Source organism: Hypanus sabinus, chromosome 10 (genome assembly GCF_030144855.1).
Source record: "Hypanus sabinus isolate sHypSab1 chromosome 10, sHypSab1.hap1, whole genome shotgun sequence".
NCBI lineage: Eukaryota > Metazoa > Chordata > Chondrichthyes > Myliobatiformes > Dasyatidae > Hypanus > Hypanus sabinus.
Genome location: NC_082715.1, coordinates 147,559,456 through 147,579,804, shown reverse-complemented (window position 1 = coordinate 147,579,804; position 20,349 = coordinate 147,559,456). Strand labels below are relative to the sequence as shown.

The 20,349-nt window shown below is 40.5% G+C and overlaps 1 protein-coding gene across 2 annotated transcripts in view; it reads left to right on the top strand.

The window, feature by feature from the left end:
* The window catches only part of ppm1f (protein phosphatase, Mg2+/Mn2+ dependent, 1F), a 75,761-nt gene extending 56,663 nt beyond the window's left edge, over positions 1 to 19,098 (top strand). For both annotated transcript variants that reach the window (XM_059983215.1, XM_059983217.1), the window contains 4 exons: positions 5,810 to 5,998; positions 6,981 to 7,124; positions 10,465 to 10,558; positions 12,552 to 19,098. In XM_059983215.1, the coding sequence (XP_059839198.1) occupies positions 5,810 to 5,998; positions 6,981 to 7,124; positions 10,465 to 10,558; positions 12,552 to 12,964 (840 nt within the window). In that variant the 3' untranslated portion in view covers positions 12,965 to 19,098. The remainder of the gene's footprint in view (positions 1 to 5,809; positions 5,999 to 6,980; positions 7,125 to 10,464; positions 10,559 to 12,551) is intronic.
* Positions 19,099 to 20,349: the final 1,251 nt, after the last annotated feature.

The window sequence follows — 20,349 nt, the reverse complement described above, 5'->3', positions numbered from 1 at the left end:
GCAATCCCTGCGGAAAGCAGAAAGTGGAGGGGGGAGGGAAAGATGTGCTTGGTAATGGGATCCCGTTGGAGTTGGTGGAAGTTGCAGAGAATTATACATTGGACCTGGAGGCTGGTGCAGTGGTAGGTGAGGACAAGGAGAACCCTATCCCCGAATGGGGTGGAGGGCAGATGTGCGGGAAATGGGAGAGATGCGTTTGAGAGCAGAGTTGATGGTGGAAGAAGGGAAGCCCCTTTGTTTAAAAAAGGAATACATCTCCTTTGTCCTGGAATGAAGAGCCTCATCCTGAGAGCAGATGTGGTCGAGATGGAGGAATTGTGAGAAGGGGATAGCATTTTTGTCTGTAGGCTTATAGTAGATATCAGTAAATAAGCCATCCTCCAGAGATGGAGACAGAAAGATCAAGAAAGGGGAGGGAGGTGTCGGAAATGGACCAGGTAAATTTGAGGGCAGGATGAAAGTTGGAGGCAAAGTTAATGAAGTCAATGAGCACGCATGCTCTGGAGAAGGCTTATCTACTGATATCTACTGTAAGCCTACAGACTCTCACAGCTACCTGGACTATTCCTCTTCCCACCCTGTCTCTTGCAAAAATGTCCTTGGTCACCCAGATAGTGTGACGAGTGCTCTTGGAACAACCCACATCAAACTCGTCAGTAGAAAAGACACCTCGTTTCAACATCTTTTCTAACAACCTCCCCTTCAGGTACCAAGGAGTCCCCAAAGTTGAATGACTCAGCGGTCAACTTTCCCCCTCTTGCAGATAGTTTCTCCCCAGCCTGTCTCACAGGAATACTGAACATTACAGTCACCGGGAAGAGGCTCGTCAGGGCACCCCCCCCCCCCCACTTGAAGGTGACCTCCCTGTTCATAGTGTTCCTTACAATCACTGCCATCCTGTTCGCCTGTACAACTGAGGGCTTCTGCAGTCCAGCCTCACTAGTACCCTCTCCTCCTGGCACATGTTTTGAAACCCCATCGTGTGCTCCATTGGGCTTCCTGTCACACCAAACACCTTCTCTAGTGCTTTCATTTAGGCTGTAGAAGTGGCAAGGGGGTTCTGTGCCTTTACAGCTCTCACTATGTCAGCAGCCCACCATCTCAAACTTTCAACCAATCGCTGTCGTTTTATATCATTAGAGCACTAATACTCAACTAACAATTGAGAGGTCTGCTCCACCCAAGTCTCGTACTCCTCTTCCCCTTTAGGGGTGGGCTTCGTTCCTGAGAACAGGTGGAGCCTATGTTAGCTGGGACTTTGAACCTGGACATTTTTCCATTTTTTTACCAGGGAGGTAAAGGCTGCTACCACCTCAGAATTCTCACTCCTTGCTGGATATTAGACATTCCAAATCAGACAACTCCTTCCCCTCACTCCGCAGAAATGAGAGCACCCTGTGTTAGAAGTCTCTGCCCCCAGCTACGGGAGACTCGACTTGATACAATCTTCTCCTGGAAAGTATAGATAGTCCACGGCCCCTGCCCCTCCTCTTTTGGAGCCCCAGTAGTACCAGGCAGTTCCACTGCCGTTATGTCAGCGCTTGTCTGAACGAAAACAAAGTTCTTGCCCGCCGCTTTATCAAACCTCTGCCCCCCCCAATCATAACTTTTCCTACAGCTTTAACAAGTACTTAAAATTCTAATTAACAATTCATCAGGGATATGAATGCCTACCCAACTCAACACGCACACATTCCCCAAGGATTCGCACTACCGCTCACCCCGGCAGCATCCATAACCATGTACCGTAATCACTTTACCGGACAGTAGTTTAGCACAGACTTAAACCACAACCCACTTGATCAATACTCAGGGCAATCATACAGCATCCAGCAAAATCAATCCCAGACAAGCCCCCACAATTGAAACACTCTGGTTCTGTCGGCTGTGTAAGTCTAGGGAAGGCAACCTTCTGTGAACTTGAGGTGCAAGCCTACCCCATGTCCCCATGTTTGTGTGGATGCTGCAGGATTTGCTACCTTGTTACAAATAAGTACCACGAAATAACAGACAGTACACTGCATACAATTAAACAATTTAGTTTTATAATTCTCAATTTGTCTAAAAGGTTAGTAAAGAAAAAGCGAAAAAAAAGAAAGGGGCTCATTTTAATTGAACAGTCTAATGTCCACAAGTTGGAGCTCACGGTTTCCCCTTCGCTGATCCATCTTCAATCTCCCAGGGCTTCGTCGAATAATGGTCCTGCTCCGGTCGAGTCGTACAACCTCTTCTCTCCGTTGTCTTCTCCCTTCATCTTCTGCCAAACAAAAAACCCAGCTCACCCTGGTGTCAGGCACACACCAAAACACACTCCCTTCATTGGATGGCTCACATTCCAAAGCACCCATTATCTCTAACCATAACCCAAACACTGCTTCTCCAGAAAGACCATTATGTTAGTAAAACCTTTCCTAAGTTGTTACATTACATTACATGTGTGTCAGTGAACTCTGCTGGTCTAATTAGACTTGGATGATGCTGGTGCATGGCTTTCAGGTGTATACACCTAGCTACAGATATATCTAAACACTAAATGAATTTATTTGTACAATTATGCTGTAGTTTGGGAGACTAATGTTGCATAATAGCAAGTAATAGGGGCATGTATGATTACAGTGTCTAAATCTCACCTGTATCCCTTCCCCCACCCAACATGGCCAAGTGGGGCTGAAGGCTCTATTTTAGCGCTGTATGGCTCTACAGAGGACATTTGCACAGATAAATAGATAGGAAGGAAGTGGGCAAATGAAATGACCAGATATGGGCTTCACAATCGCCATGGACAAGTTTGGCCAAAGGCCCCATTTCTATGCTGTGCAATTCTGACTCAATCTAGTATTGACAATCAATCTAGTATTTGAAATATATTATCACTGAATCTATAGAGCAGAGCCATAGTGTAAAACATTTGACTCACAGGATGGGTCCTTTCAGTCCACACTCATAATCCATGCTGTCTGCACATAGCAGTTTACCCCCATTTTTTAGCTGACTATCAGTCCACCCCAGGATCGAGGCCCAAGGACTATTTAATGACAAGTTCCTTTTCTCTGTACCCATGTTCAGATGCAGGTTGATGTTAACTCTGGACTCAGTTATGTTGAGCATGTCTGTCACTGATAGACATGGATCTGACATGTAGTTACCAAAGGAGCAAGGCTTTTGCATCTGTATAATAAACCTGATTTAAAAACAATGTATATGGTTACCTAAAGGTAAAATAAAATGCAACCCTCAGGTTGTAAATCTGGCCTGTCCCAAAATAAAATTGTACATAACTGCATAAGAGCCTCTTTAAATGATGCCAGAAGAGAGAATGGAGATTCTGTCACACAGCGGATATCCTGGTACATGAAGACTGGGCTGATGAATAATTAGGAAAGTGATTGTTTATTGCTAGGCAAATTGTGTTAGTTAATGGGCAATGGTGGAACCTTACCTGGTGTATCGTGTACAGTACTGTTACGTTATTTAAAGAGATGCGTTGATGGGCGTTGTCTCTCATGTAGAAATGTTGGCTGCACTAGGCTCATTTAGAAGAATGAGGGGCTGATTCTTGCCTTGCCATAGCAACAGAGGAGGCTGAGGACAAATCAGTTTGGGAGGGGAAAGAGTTAAAATGACATGTTACTGGAACCACAAGAGAGCGGTAATGGTTGCCTAGTCTACACTTGATTTCTCCACTGCAGAGAATGATTTGTAATCATTAAATGAAGATCAGGTTTGAGGAATTACAGGTGAATCTCTGCTCAGCTTGGAAGGGCTATTTCATTTCCTAAACTGATGAAGGAGGAGGTGAAGGAGAAGTGCTACACCCCCTACAGTTATGGAGAGCCGGGGGGGGGGGGGGAATGCTAGGCGTTGGTGGAAGGGAGTAGTATCTGCAGAAAGCAGAAAGGGGAAGAGTGGGGAAAATATAACTGCTACTGTGGTCATGTTAGATTGCTGTCACTACTGTGAATTTGCTGCTGCTCTACAAAACCATCTTTTTTTTTAAAGTTCTGTCTGATGAAGGAAGAGCAATAGATGTAGTGTATATGGATTTTAGCAAGGCATTTAATAAGGTACCCCATGCAAGGCTTATTTGAGAAAGTAAGGATGCATGGGATCCAAGGGGACATTGCTTTGTGGATCCAGAACTGGCTTGTCTACAGAAGACAAAGAGTGGTTGTAGAGGGGTCATATTCTGCATGGTGTGCCTCAGGGATCTGTTCTGGGATCCTCACTCTTCCTGATTTTTATAAATGACCTGGATGAAGAAGTGGAGGGATGGGTTAGTAAGTTTGCTGATGACACACGTTGGAGGTGTTGTGGATAGTGTGGAGGAGGGCTGTCAGAGGTTACAGCAGGACATTGATAGGATGTAAAATTGAGCTGAGAAGTGGCAGATGGAGTTCAACCCAGATAAGTGTGAAGTGGTTCATTTTGGTAGGTCAAATATGATGGAGAGTATAGTATTAATGGTAAGATTCTTGGCAGTGTGGAGGATCAGAGGGATCTTGGGGTCTGAGTCCATAAGACGTTCAGAGCAGTTGCGCAGGTTGACTCTGGTTAAGAAAGCATATGGTATATTGGCCTTATCAATCGTGGAATTGAATTTAGGAGCCAAGAGGTAATGTTGCAGCTCTATAGGACCCTGGTCAGACCCCATTTGGAGTGCTGTGCTCAGTTCTGGTCACCTCACTACAGGAAGGATGTGGAAACCATAGAAAGGGTGCAGAGGAGATTTACAAGGATGTTGCCTGGATTGGGGAGCATGCCTTATGAGAATAGGTTGAGTGAACTAGGCCTTTTCTCCTTGGAGTGAAGGAGGATGAGAGGTGACTTGATAGAGGTGTACAAGATGATGAGAGGCATTGATCGTGTCAGAGGTTTTTTCCCAGGGCTGAAATGGTTGCCACAGGAGGACACAGGTTTAAGGTGCCGGGGAGTAGGTACAGAGCAGATGTCAGGGGTAAGTTTTTTACGCAGAGAATGATGAGTGCGTGGAATGGGCTGACGGCAACGGTGGTGGAGGTGGATATGATAGGGTCTTTTAAGAGACTTTTGGATAGGTACATGGAGCTTAGTAAAATAGAGGGCTATAGGTAAGCCTAGTAATTTCTATGGTAGGGACATGTTCAGCACCACTTTCTGAGCCAAAGGGCCTGTATTGTGCTGTTGGTTTTCTATGTTCTTATTTTTACTTGTTATGGAGTTCTCCTGCTGTGTTAATGTTTTTATCAAGTGAACTAAACTGCCGCTAATGAAAATAGGAAATCTGAAATTAATCTGACTTGATTTACTTCGAACAGGAGTTGCATCTCTACAATTTTGTTTTTACAAATTCCTCACATTATCTTTTAAAGATTATTTGGTTATGGCTTGAAATTAGCTTGTAATACTGTAGTAAATGGCAGTAGAGGTCACTGCTCCCTGTACCCTGGTACTAGCTACTCATGACTGACAGTATTAATGGAATTGAGGAATATAGTATTAATAAAGTGATATTGTAATTCAGAATTACATCTTCTAGAATTAGTCTGCCAAACTATTTAAATTCATGTAGTTTGCTTTTTTAAAAAAAAGAAATGGGGACAATGGTTATTGAAAATACACTGAATGGTTCTCTTTGCAGTGTTCTGAACCTGTATAAAACAAATTGATTAAACACATCATACACATTTTTTAAAACCTTGTTTTCGTGGCTTGTTCTTCCCCCCCCCCCCCCCTTAATTTAAAGAGGAATGATTGTAAGACAGTCTTGCTCTGTACCAACAGTGAAAATACAAAATACAGAAAAGAGATGTGCTGTTGTTTTCTACTCCAGGATGGGAAAGAGAGGGCATACTTTGCTGTATTTGATGGTCACGGTGGAGTAGATGCAGCTGTCTATGCTGCAACACACCTTCATGTTATTCTTGCTCATCGGGAAGAGTTTTCTGCACAGCCAGCTGAAGCATTGAGGAGAGCCTTCAAGCAGACTGATGAGATGTTTCTTCAGAGAGCCAAGAGAAAGGTAACTGCAGTAAGGCTGAGAATAGTTCGGAGGTCACATTGGCATCTGGTCCATCACCAGCATTTCTCAGAGAATTTCTTTCATAATGTAATTTGTGCTCATTATAGTAACAGCACGAAGATGGAAAATGATAGGCACCTCAATTTTGATTGAAATGATGTCCCATTTTTACCTGACCTGACAAACAATTGACTACTTATGTCAATGTGAGCCATTTTCAGATGGTTTGCAACGTAGATTTAAGTTGGTGATTTCACTGCTGTATAAAGCCTGGAGCCAATTTATACGTAATGACCACAGAGCTATTACAGCAAACATTAATTAAATGGAGCATATTCAGTGTCATTTAGAGATGCCGTATTTGTTCAGATTTGCAATTTTATTGCTATAAGCATAAGATGCACAAGAATAATCAGAAGTTTGTTCTGAGGAAATTAGATGTGCGGTTAATGTATTGAAAATATTTGCTTTTACAGTATTGTGATAATCAATTAACAGTACTCCATTAGATAATAAAAATGAATGCAGGAAATACTCAGTCCATTTATTTGATTCTTCAATTCCTGGGACGGATGATAATGGGAGAAAAAATGGCAAATACTGGAAAACCAGAACCACAAAATATCAGCACTGCTTGGCGGTCATGCAGTATCACTGATACAGCTGACAACATGGGTCAAGAACTCTTCTTCAAAACAGGAAAAATGAGAGGACAAGTGTGTTTTAAGCTATTTCCTGCGATTTTGTTCTGGATTGAGTAAAAATGAGTCTAAAACTGAAAAACCAGATGTTGAAATCAGAATCAAAACAAAAATGACTGGAGATCAGATATCATATATGGAATGAGAAGCAGTTAAACATTTAGAGCACTATGATGAAGCATCTTTGATCTAAAATAGAGAACAGATTTTGTTGACAGTAGTTCAGCAAGAATTGAGGCATGTGACTGGCATAGATGTCTTTAAATTATTATCTGTTGCAGAAACTGCGAAGTGGTACCACTGGAGTGACAGCCTTAATTGCTGGCAATAAACTACATGTGGCTTGGCTCGGTGATTCACAGGTGATGATGGTGCGGCAGGGCCAAGTTGTGACCCTTATGGACCCACACAAACCTGAAAAAGAGGTAGGTATTTTATAAAGGTAAGAGGCCAAGTGCAGCTGAACGATTTCTGGCTTAACAATTATGTAGATGAGACCATGGATGATAACACACATTCATTACCAGCAACATGGAAGCTTCGGCTAACTGTTTATATGCACAAGTTCTACAAAATACTTTAGTATTCATCAGTGATTTTTCACTTGCAGAATCCTGTGGTTCTGTGTTAAGGTCACAGATAAGTGTTTTAAATTTTTTTTATTGAAGTGCCAAGCCATTGTCACCAAGTTCTTAATTGCTGGCAAGGTCAGTGATGATTGCCTGTGAGAACTTGTGGAGAGCTGCCACCTTGAACCTCTGCAGTGTCTGTCAAAGTGCATGAATGTCACCACTTACAACCCTGAGATCTGTTTTCTTGTGGGCATATACAATAGAATCCATGAAAGATTGCACCCAAAAGGATGGATAAACAACCAATGTGCAAAAGACAACAGGCTTTGCAAATACAAAAGAGGGAAAAAGCAATAAATATCAAGAATATGAGATGAAGAGTAGTTGAAAGTGAGTCCATAGCTTGTGAGAACAGTTCACTGATGGGGCAGGCAAGTGAAGTTTTCCCTTCTGGTTTAAGACCCTAAAGGCTGAGGGGTAATAACTGTTCCTGAACCTGGTGGTGTGGATTCTGAGGCTCCTGTACCACCTTCCTGATGGCTGCAGCAAGAAGAGCGCATGGCCTGAGCGATGGGGGTCCTTGATGACAGATGCTGCTTTCCTGCAACAGCAGTTTGTGTACTCAGTGGTGGGAGAGCTGTAATGGACTGTGCTGTATCAACTACTTTGTAGGATTTTAAGTTCAAGGTCATTGGTGTTTCCATACCAAGCCATGATGTAACCAGTTGATATATTCTCCACCACACATCTATAGAAGTTTCACAGATCTATAGATCTGTGAAAGTACTACTGTTATGCATTTGGTTACTGTGCTCAGGATTTGGGTTCAATGGTGAAGGAACAATGATATATTTCTAGGTCTGCATGGTACATAATTTGGAGTGGAGCTCGTGGATGGGAGCCTGCTTTTGATGCCAGATGTCATAGCTTTGGGGAGTGTAGTAGAAGTCTGACCAACTTTCTATCTGTTCTTTATTGCAACCTTCCAAGGCAACCTTCCTGGCTATTCATAACACAAAAGTTTTATAGATGCCCTGAATGTTGTTAAGCCTTGATTTGTTTTTGGAGTCATCCAGAGAAGAAGGGAGTACGCAATCATACTCTTGCCTTGTTGCTTATAGAAGCAGATGAACCCCTGACTTGCTACTCACCTACTGGCCACGTGGTTGGTCTAGCTCGGGGGTCGGCAACCCGCGGCTCCGGAGCCACATGTGGCTCTTTTACGTCTGTGCTGCGGCTCCCTGTTGCTTTGAGAAATAATTGGTTGTGGCGACCCTTTTCCTGGCACATCCGAACCGACTCACAATTAGATAGCCTACGGGGGTTTGCGAGCACAGAGCTTTGGAGCCTCTGCGCCATGGGGGCAGGTTGAGGGAGGCTTAAAAGTGAGGCTGAAGATTTCGAATAAAGTTTTTTCCTTCGACTGCAGTTACCGACTCCGTGTCGTAATTTTAGCGCTGCGTGTAGCACACCGCTACATGGTCAGTATTTAATTAAAATGTATTTTATGTTGGTTTGTTAGTTTTTGAAATGTAAATCTAAATTTGAAGATTATGGTGATCTTGTACAATCTAAATAAGACGTTGTGGCGACCCATTTCCTGACACATCCGAACCGGCTCACAATTAGCCAGCGTTCAGGCTAAGGGAGATAGCCTACGGGGGTTTGTTAGTACGTGTCTTTTGCAGCATCCGCGCCCATGGGGGGCGGGTTGAGGGAGGCTTAAAAGCAAGGCTGTTTAGTTCGAATAAAGCTATCTTTGACTGCAGTTTACTGACTGCGTGTAGCACACCGCTACAACGTGTTTTTATCGCTGGCTGTCCAGAGGGGAGGTGCTGAAACGCTTTGTCGCGTGTCTGGAAGAAGTGAAAACTTTCCTGGGCAGCAAAGGGCTCACCTTTCCTGAGCTGGAACAGCCAGAGTGGCTGGAAAAGCTACACTTCATGGTAGACATGACAGCGCACCTGAACACAGCTCTTCAGGGGTAAGGACGTACAGCCCTGCACATGTTGGAGGATGTTTTGGCATTCGAGCGCAAGTTGACAGTGCTTGCCAGAGATTTACAGAAAGGCACATTGTCTCACTTCCCCAATTTGAGAGAGTTCAAACAAGGTCACGACTTGATAAATTCGGAGTATTTACATTCTGCAATCATCGCAATGCAAACATCGTTTGGGAAACGCTTCTGTGAGTTCAGAGAGGAAAAAAACACATTATCCTTCCCGGTCACTCCCCTAAGCATCGATCCATCCCTACTGAATACGACTGCATTGTCAGGTGTGAGTCAACCTGAACAAGGATGATAAATATTTTAATTGCCTATTATTTTGCGTATATTCATATGTTTTCATTGTTCAGTGAAATAGTCCTTTTATTTTTCAGGTTGACAGCTGGCTGACGTTATTTTTGGTTTGCTGCTGGCGGCAAATTTAAGTTTGGCGTTTTTCATAAATACAAGAAGGACTCAAATAGACATTGAGTATTTTACTTAAAAGTAACCTTCAACCCAGCGTCTTTTTTTCGGAGGTCAAAATGTTTTTGTTGCATGCAGAAATGTAATTTCGTTTTCTCTGCAGGAGTTCATCAATTTCATAAATGCAACACATTATAGTTTGTTTATACATAGCATAAAGGCAAAACAAAACGTTGTATGCAGTGTTATTTCATTTTAAATGTCAAACGGGTTTTGCGGCTCCCAGTGTTTTCTTTTCTGTGGGAAACGGGTCCAAGTGGCTCTTTCAGTGGTAAAGGTTGCTGACCCCTCTAGCTAATGGTCTCTGGTCATCAGCTAACCCCATGAATGTTAATGATGTGGAATATAGCAACAGGTATTGAACATCAAGTTTAAGTGGTTAGACTCTTAATTGACAAGAACATTACCCTGTGCTGTTGCTAATCTGCTGCTTTCAATCATTGTTAAACAGGAATTCATCAATTGAGGGAGGATGGTCAGAGTTAATCCAACCAGTTTTCTTTCCCCCATTCTTAAAGTTAAATCCTTTATATTGCGGCAAGTCTGATTTGCTGCAGAATCTCAATGTTCTGAATAATGTTCGGGTTGTTTTCTTTTTAGCTGGTTATCTTGTTCTACAAAAGAACATGCATTGCTGGTAAATTGTTTTGGTAGATTTTCACAGCGGTATTTTGTTTCAATTAGCTTTAAAACATTATTGGATTGAATTTTCTACTTCAGGATGAAAAACAAAGGATTGAAGAGCTTGGTGGATGTGTGATCTTTCTAGGATGTTGGCGTGTAAACGGAACGCTTGCAGTCTCTCGAGCAATTGGTGAGTTTCTGATTTTCTTATGAATAGGAATGTGCTACATCTAGTGGCTGGCTATCTTAGACCAGTGTATGAGATGCACCAACTGTAACAAACCTAACACTATTAAAATTTTGTCCCTTGTCTTCTCTTTAAACAAAAAATCATTTTACAAGAATCGTCAGAGGCTTTGATTAATATTTCAAACACAAGTGCTCAACTCATAGATGACTTTTTTTGTTAAGGCACAATTAATCCTTCAGTTTGAACACACACACTCACAGATGTATTATTCCTCTCTCTCCCCCCCCCCCCGCCATACATTTTTTTTGTTAAAGTATCGTTTAACCTGCTGGGAACTGGGTGTGAATCCCTGCTCTCCACTGGCAGTTTCTCAACTTGGAGAGGCATCCTGTGACAGCAGGCAGTGGGCAGTCTGGGGTGAGCATTATGGCCTCTCAGTGCTGAGATATAGGGTTCAGGGTTGCACCCTGCTGGTACAGGGTCTAGTACCTACTGCATGTGTTAGCAAGTTGCTGTAGAATCCTCTTTTTATTTTATATATATGGTGGAAACTACTGTCTGACCATTGTTTGCTTGCACTAACTTAAAGGTCATCGACAGTCACTAACCTGGTTAAAATAGAGGAATCACTGGACTAGGTAGAGCTGTACAATCAAACAGAGAGGGGTGGACAGCAGCTTCCTGTTGAAGTTTTGCACCAAATTATTGCATGATTTTTAAAATCCACTTTTAAGGTGAGGGCGTATTTCATGAAAAGTACATTATCCCCTTGAAGGTATTAGATTTTTAATCATACTGAGATTGCTGAGAGATATACCACTTCACAACACAAGTTAATAAACATCTATCTTCATGGTTTTCCAACTGTATTACAAATGTAGCTGGCATATATATCGCTCTTTTTCTGTAGCAAGATATCCCAAGCTGCATTATTTAACGCATATTGATCGTATTGAGCAGCTACTATATTAAAGTAGTAGTAGTATATTAAAGTCTTGATGGAACAAGGGTACAGTTGCAGAGAAATTTAGCAAGGGAATTCCAGAGCTCAGTCTTAACAGCTGCCTGTGGAAGAGCTAATATGATTAGAGATGCATAAAAGGCTGAAACTGGAAGAATGCAGAAATTTTGAGAGGATTGTACAACTGAAGAAAAGTAAGAGACAGGAAGGGTGAGCGCAAGAAAGAATTTTTTTAATATATGGGGGTATTGGTATATTTATTGTAACCTAGTAAGTACGATGGGTACTGAATGAAAGAGACGTGGTGATTGTCATCTATCAGTCCATTAGGATCAAGGATAACTTGCTTGGTCTCTAAATGTCTGAGGCCAACATTGAACCTGCAAACTTTATTACATGGATCAAATGGGTGGGTAGCTTGTAAGGGAGTGTAATCTTTTTGCAGGACTTTCACTGGAATGTTTTTAAAATTTTGTTTAAGACTTTATGAAGGCCATGTTGGGATTTTTGCTTCCCATTCCATGGTACTGTAGCGGTTAGCACAATGTTATTACAGCTCGGACCTATTGAAGTTCTGTTCTGGTGCCATTCTGTTAGCAAGTGTGTACATTCTCCCCATGAAATGCATGGGTTTTCTCCAGGTGCTCTGGTTTCCTCCCACAGTCCAAAGATCTACTGGGTAGGTTGATTGGTCATTGTAAATTGTTCATGATTAGATTAGGGTTGATCAGGTTTGTGGGGGTTGCTGAGGTGGTGTAGTTTGAAGATCCAGTTGGGCCTATTCTGTGCTGTACCCCTGAATAAAATAATTAAGTTTCTATCTTATCAATTTATAAACAATGCTGCTTTTTGTGTTGTGCCCTACACCCAACCATTCTGCGTCACATACATTAATGAGCTTTGGTGTTAAGAAGATGAAAACTTCAGATTTGTGGGTCATATAAATCATGGTTCCAAAAGACAGTGCAGACATTGTGCAGTAATTGTGTGATCTATTCTCTTGCCCACTATTTGATATTTTGAATTTTCCAGGGGACATTGACCAAAAGCCTTACATTTCGGGGGATGCAGACTGCAGCATGTTTGAACTGGATGGCAGGGAAGACTACATCATTCTAGCCTGTGATGGTTTTTTTGATGGAGTTGAACCTTCTAAGGTTGTGCACCTTGTACAAGAGCACTTACAAAAGAATGCAGGTGATGGCAGCTCTGTTGCAGAGACACTGGTCACAGCTGCCAAAGAAGGTGGATCTAGTGACAACATCACTGTGGTGCTGGTCTTTCTGCGAGATCCACAGATCATTCTAAAAGACAGCCAATCGCAGGCCGGCAATGAGAATGCTAGCCTGGACAGCAAATGCTCTGAAGCCAAAGGAAGCTCTGAAGCAACTCCACCGCAATCAAGTGAGGATAAAGATAACCAGACAAAGGATGTGGCTTGCTAACTGTTGTCTACATGGAACAAGTTAATAGTGTTACATTCAGGGAATATATTTTACTTAGTGGCACCAAAGAATTAGAGGGATAACGGGATTGGTGTTAAAATGCCTTTACATCTTGGCAGAGCTATGCCTACATCATTTTTAACAATCCATTTGAATCTGAAATCTCCTGTAATATCTTTAATAAAATGTGTCAAAAGTCAGTAACTGAGGGTGCAAGACACTTCAGTAGGAAGTATAGAATAGCATATCGAAGTCTGTTACGATGTTGTGCATTTCCTTAAATCCCAGTTTGAAGATGCAGGTTCTAGAATCAGATGCCATCTCAATGGATTTGTGCCAAATTGTGTTGCACTGGTGAATATTTAACTGGAATACTTAATCCTGGTTAATTGGAATGGATGATATCATATTCCATGGCTATATTTCTTCTGATTTCACATGAGCTATGCCCAGGAGTTGAAATGTCACTTTTGACTTCCTCCAAATTAACAACACTATGCTGTTTGCACCATACCTGTTTTGCAACCTCTTCTGGTTCAAGCTGTTTCATGAGTTTCATCTGCTTGAACATTTTGAGATGGAGGTATTTTGTGCAGAAATCAATGAATGCACATAGCATTACCGTAAAGTTTGCTTGACTAACATAGGGGATATTGTGAGATTATTTTTGTAATAAAGAATTTATTAATGCCAGTATGCAATATAAAACATTTTATTCTACTTTTACTGGCCTAAATGAACATCAGTGATTACTAGAAAGATCAATTGAGTTTTATTCTTGGGCTAAGTCCAGCTGGTCCCAATTTTATGATGCTGACAAGATTCCCTGAGGTAAAATTGCAAGCTCACAAGATTATAATTTTTTCTAGATTATTTGTTTCTCAAATACGTGTTCTTAAGCACCTTTATGTACTGAGATTCTTCTAGCAAAAAATACGTTTGACAATCTAGTGCCTTATTTCGGTCTGTGTGTGCAGTACAAGCCATGTAATAATTTCTACTGTTCCATGGATACATTGCTGGCTAATTGTTCAGTGCCTTATACATGTCTCAACATTTATAGTAATGATATTTGCTGTGCAGTATTACTTTGCCATTTGTCAGGAGAGGGGAAAATCTTCAAATAACCTTACTTAAGCATTTCATTTGATACTTAATTTTGAGTGTTCAGTCTATTGCTTATATCAAAGAATATGAACAGATGAATGTATTGTGGTTATGAATAAAGTTAGCGACTGGAATTGATATGTGTAGAAATATTAGGATTTTCTCCATAGTTTACTAATAACTGGATTAAGTAAGTCTTGGATGCTGTGCATTTTGAAGAATTTACTTGTGTAAAATTCTACAACCACTGACTGAATTTGTATAAAATAATAAGTAATTCTCATTAACCTCAAAAGGACCTGTACCCTCAAGTTTGTTTATTTAATAAAATATTAAAAATCAATATGCAAAGAACCCAAATGCACTCCCAGAAAACTGAATGATAAAGTTTTATTTTGAAACTGTAAAACTAATAGCATAGGCTGCAATTCAATCAGGATTCCACAAGAACCCTTTTGACTATAAGTCATTAATTATTCTTTTAAAAAAAATTGTAGGGATGCTAGTACCCCCAACACTGTCCTATGCACCACTTTCTTTTGGGAGCTACTGCTGCATCCTCAACAATTCTCTCTCTTGATCCCTTGGCACTGATGAGGGCAACCTCTAATGATTTATTCTTCCTCTACCCTCATCTCTAGTATAGCACCCTATAGTCTAGGTTAAGGTAAACTTGACTGGGCATGAACCAGGGACACTGCAGGTCTTTGATATTCTGGCATTCTAGCCACTTTTTTCTAATATAGAGATAGGAGCAGGAGAAGGCCATTCAGCTTCTCAGGCCTGCTGTGTCACTGCAGTGGTTCCTTTGTCATTTCTCTTTGTTAATTTCTGTTACCATGACCTCTTTATCAGTCCAAGTTTACCAAGGTAATTTATTTTCAATCAGTAGCATTGGTTAAAATGATTTTTGCAAAAAGCAGTCTATTACATTGCCCCTTAGATGGAGAAAGGCCTCTTACACAGAGCTTGGCAATATAAATTTGTATTCTTATCTTCCATATAACTATAGATCTTAGCCCTTTGTCTTTTAACCCTGAAAGTTCTTGCTTGAACTTGTTTTCTTGCTGGAGTGTTGAGAAAGATTTTGAAATCTTATATTTAACTTGGCCCTTTGTAGCTAATTCCGACATTGAGTGCTACTTTTCAACAGTCCATATCTGATTTTTAGTCTGTGGTATTCATTGCCAAGGACGGCTGTGGAAGCTAAGTCATTGGATATATTTAAAGCAGAGGTTAAGATGGCCTTGATTAGTAAGGGTGTCAAATGTTACAGGGAAAAGACAGGAGAATGGAGTTGGGAGGGAAAATGAATCAGCCATGATGGAACTGCAAAGCAGATGGTCCAACTCTGCTCCTATGTCTTGTGCTCTTACATTTTTTGCCTTGTTATTATATAAATTAAGGTTATCAATACATCAATCTGTTTTTCTCATTAACTGCCTGCAAATACTTTTAAATTTTTCTTATATTATTATCTTTAATTTTCTATGTTGGGAGGAGGGGAGAATGTAGAAAACCAGAAAGTAATCTCTGTGCCCTTCTGAGCACCATTTCTCCTCACTCTAACATGAATCCTGACTCATACTGATTTGAATATTGGCCCCGCATTCTGAAAAGGAGAATGATAGAGGAGAGAGTTGCAATGACTGGGTCCTTTTCTAGATGGAGGTTTGTAACTATTGAATTATCCCAAAGATTGATTTTTGGCCCTCAGTTGCTTGCTGACGGAGAAAATGAAAACAAACTTGTTTCCAAATTTGCAGACAATACAAAAGTAGGTGGAAGGGATTGCTGTGCTGAGGACATTATGATTCTGCAGTGGGATATAGATTGAAAGACTGGGCAAAAACCCAGTAACTGCACATTAATGTGAGGTCATGCGCTTTGGTCAGAGCAATCAAAAGGCACGTTGTGAAAAGAAGGGAGAATTCAAGTGAAGGTCATAGACATCTAGGTGGTCTAGTACACGAATCACAACGTTAGCTGGTGGGTCTTACGTAGTTTTGAAGCAAACAGCAGTTTAACCTTTATTAGAGTTTAAGAATTAGTGTATTAATCGCTGCAGAAGAACAAGGGGCAATTCTATTCAAACATGGTCCGAAGGGGGCTTAACAGTAGAAATTGAGCAACAATCTGCTGGAGGAATTCAGTGGGTCAAGCAGCATCTGTGAGAGGAAAGGATTTGTCAGTGTTTTGGGTTGAAATCCTTCAAATGGTTTCACAATTGGGCAAGTCACAGATATGAATATAAGGCTGAGGTGCACGGAAACTGCTTCTCTTAAAGAGCAATGAACCTTTGGAGTTTTGTCCCCCAGATGGTGGTGGACACAGAATCATGGGAAGTGCTTAGGGTAGAACTGTTTGAAAGATCAAGGAATTGATCAGAGAATTGAATGGCAGGGCTGGTTTGAAGTCTGGTGACTTAGTTTCTTGTGTATTAAGAAAGAATGGATCTCACTGGTATTGATTTTGCATGTTCTGAGACTTGTTGGTTTATATACAGGCCATTATATTGGGCAATTAACAGAAAACTGTACGGGTTGAATAAAAATGCTTAAATGACCTGTAAAGTCTTTTCTCTCCAATATATCTCTAGCACATCCAGTTATCTTTGCCAGAAGGCTCCCTGTGTATCTGAGAATATCCTGTGGAAGTCAGTGCACAACCTATGTATAATAGCCAGAGCAGGCCACCATTACATTTCAAGTACAGCAGGCCCTGGATGCCTCTATTCTCTTTTAACTATGGACGGTTTTTGTGTGCTGTCCTCTTGATCTAATAAACAAAAGACTCCGTGAAGAAGTTGTTTCTGTACTTGTATCAAGTGGCATTGTATCAATTCATTTATCCATCAGATACATTGTCATAGAAATTTTGTATTAAAGAAAAAAAACATCGTTGTTTAATATTATACCTAATGTCAGTCAGTCAAATTACGGATGACCCATTCTCTGAGAGAAGGTCATTATTCTCAATTCACTACTAACTTTTGCAATCAGTATTGGTGCATCCTTATTTTTGTGAGGATCACTTATTAAACCTATAATTTTTTTTTGCACTGTTATTTGGAGCGACAGAGCTGGTGCCTATATATTCTTGTTTCATTTTACCATTACTTGCACATTTATTTACATTATTGCGTAAAACTATAAGCTGAGTATATTATTTATTCACACTGCTTGATATGCACGTATGTATTTAAGTGATGCCTGATGTGGTTTTGTGCAGTTATTGCTAGAGCCCTGGATTTCGTTTTGTGTATAATCATGAGAATTGCTTTCTTCACTCTCCAGCCAAATATTTTGTGGTACTCAATGTGTTAAATTATCACTACTCTGGAACTGAAGGAAGTTTAATTGAGGTAGTCTGGGAGTTGCTGTATTACACCCTGAGGTTAACACACTTCTAAGTGCTAGGGTGAATAATTCTTTGGCAGGGATGCTCATTAAACTCAATGCTTTATCCAGAATGGTTTGGAGATAATCAGAACATTTATGCTCACAGTATCTGACTCAAGTATTCTTTGAGGTTCTGTACAAACTTATATAGTCCCACAACTGTGTATTTTACATTTTATGCCACATGACCTCTGTATCTCAAAAAATGTTTACAAGTGAACAGGTGAAGCCTCATGAAAAAATTGTCTCACAACTTCTAGCTCACTACACATAATTTTCCAATTCTAAGTTTTAAAATATAACATTTATTTCATACTTTGTGTGGTTAATTCTGAACCTATGAAAGGTGATGTGAAGTTGGCTGACATCCCTGACTCAGTATTTTTGGGCCACCTCACTCCTGCAGTATTGGATAAGACTCCACTTTCCCTTAAATTGAATGCTATATTCCAAATTTCAAGCTTGCCAGCACAGCCTCTGAGTTTGACATGCACAGGATAGCAACAAGCCCTTGCTTGAAGAACACTTTCAGGTAATAATGAATAAGGGTGAAATTACAAGAAAGAACACACCCTGATATCACTAGTCGAAAGTATTTAGGACAGTGAAGTGTAACTATATAAGTCTTGAGACAGGATGGACAATTATCCATCTGTCCTATCACATTCAATGTCTCTGTAGGGAGCTATACATTTTAAATTCTAATAATGAATATGGGTCTAATGTCCAACTAAATGCTTCTATTGCCATAACCACTATATAAATTAGTAATTGCTGATGGCAGGCTCAAGGACAAAAGCTCCCAAAGTAGGCTTGCAAAAAAAAAATCATGCCAAGATGCACTTTTACCTTGTGTAAAACAAAATAAAAACGGCAACATTTTTCACAATAGGCAGCCATTAGCACTCCCATACCCAGCTTGAGTAAGACAGCCCTGTAGTGTCCTATTATCATCCTCCTCAAGATCAAACTCTCCTGCCAGTTTTTGTTTCATGAATACGCCAGTGATAGTTTATCTGATAATGGAATTTAAAGCTAGGCTGTAAAATAGCACAGACATAGCTGCCAGTGGTAAAGGTTTTGCTCTGTTGCATCCTGTTAGTATAAGGTAATTATTATTGACTGTAAACTGGATTGAGTGCATCACATTAGGTGGCAGAAAATAATGGAGGGGAAAAAAAGCTCAAATTGCCAGGTTATTTCATGGTATTATAGGCAGATTTATCATAGACAGGTTTTTTCTCCTGCCAAATCTTGTCTTGTGGTTAATGTTAATTTGTAAGAAAAATCAGGTGTGTATTAAACCTCAGTGCAACCTCCTGGATGATGTTAATTTATGGCATCTGCATCCTGTCTTCAGTAAGCTAATTTCAGTAGCCTGATGTGGGCCTCTAGCAAGGACTCCAGTAGGTTGTTTATCTTATCAAAGCTGCACAAAACCAACAGGAAGTGACATTTTGTGTTGACGACTAAAACATCAATCTTTGACAAGGCTAAAACAGTATATAACTTACTAAGCTATCAGTTTGAAACCAAAATGTTTCTTTGCCTTATTGTGGTTGGGGTTTCTCCTGAACTGCTTTTTATGTATGCAGTATTAATCTCATAATAAAGCAATTTATGCAAAGTTACCTTTATTACCTGGCTATTTTTTGTTTAACTATCAAGAAAAAGTGGCAAAGTATACAGCATATTTTTCACGCTGCATTGAAAATCAAGGACACAGTATTCAGCTGAGCAAGCCTAAGAGCCAGGCTTATATTCAGGGCATTGAAAATAGCAAATGAAGCACATTTAGTATGATCCTGGCTGATCTATCTCTATCATTCTCTACTTGTTAGTGTCCAAAAACAATAATCTTCCCCCCTCAAATACAGAAATTTGGCCTCCATCACTTTCGGTGATCCAGAATTCAATAGGTGAAAAAATTTCTCCTCAGCTCAATCCTATATTTTTAACGCAATCTACTGATGGCTAATTCTGGACATATGAAATGTGAATGCAACCGACTGACATTTTTTTGGGCCACCTCACTGTTGTAGGAGTGGATAAGACCCCACCAAGGGTGTGGTCAGTCCTGTGAGAATTCTGTACCATACAGGCCTAGATGACTCAATCTCTGTCATCTCAGGAATCAGATGGTGAACATTTACTTCATGCAGTCTGTGGCAAGTATATCCTTTCCAAAGGATACTGCGAAGGCCAACTTCCCTAAATGAGTGAGAGCTGGTATTTCATCACATCTTGAGATTATAGTGCTAAATTATTGCCAGTGTCACATCAGGAAAATTTTAGTGTCATTAAATGGGGGGAAAAATACAACTTGACCTGTTTGGAGTTTTCTGTTTTCTAGATTTCTGCATCTGCAGTGCAGTGTTGTTTATTTTAATTTTCCTGCAACCTTTTATTTCATGGGGATCCGAACTATGTTTTACCTTCCATGTGTTGTCTAATCAAGATAATATTTAACCTATTAGCATTTAAATTGTGTCTGGAATTTAACATCTGTGCTCGACCTGCCTGTGTGTGTTTATTAATCAATATTGCTGCTTTCGCTGATTTGAATATATAAACTGTTAAAATTGCTTTGTATAACTGGCCAGTTGAAAACTTTAGTTAGCTCATGGTCTCCTCATTCCTCATATCAAGCACTAAGAATCCAAGTTTATAGTTATCTGAAAGTAGCAACACAGGTGCTTAGGACAGTGGAAAAAGCTATTTAGAATTCTTGTCTTTGAAGGGCAGGCTGCAGGATGTAAGAGCTTGATGCACCATCAATAACTCACACTGAGACGTAGGCGAGATATCGGCTTTTATTGACTGGAAGAAGGAACCAGGAGTGAGTGTCTATCATACAAGGTCCTGGAGACTGAGGCC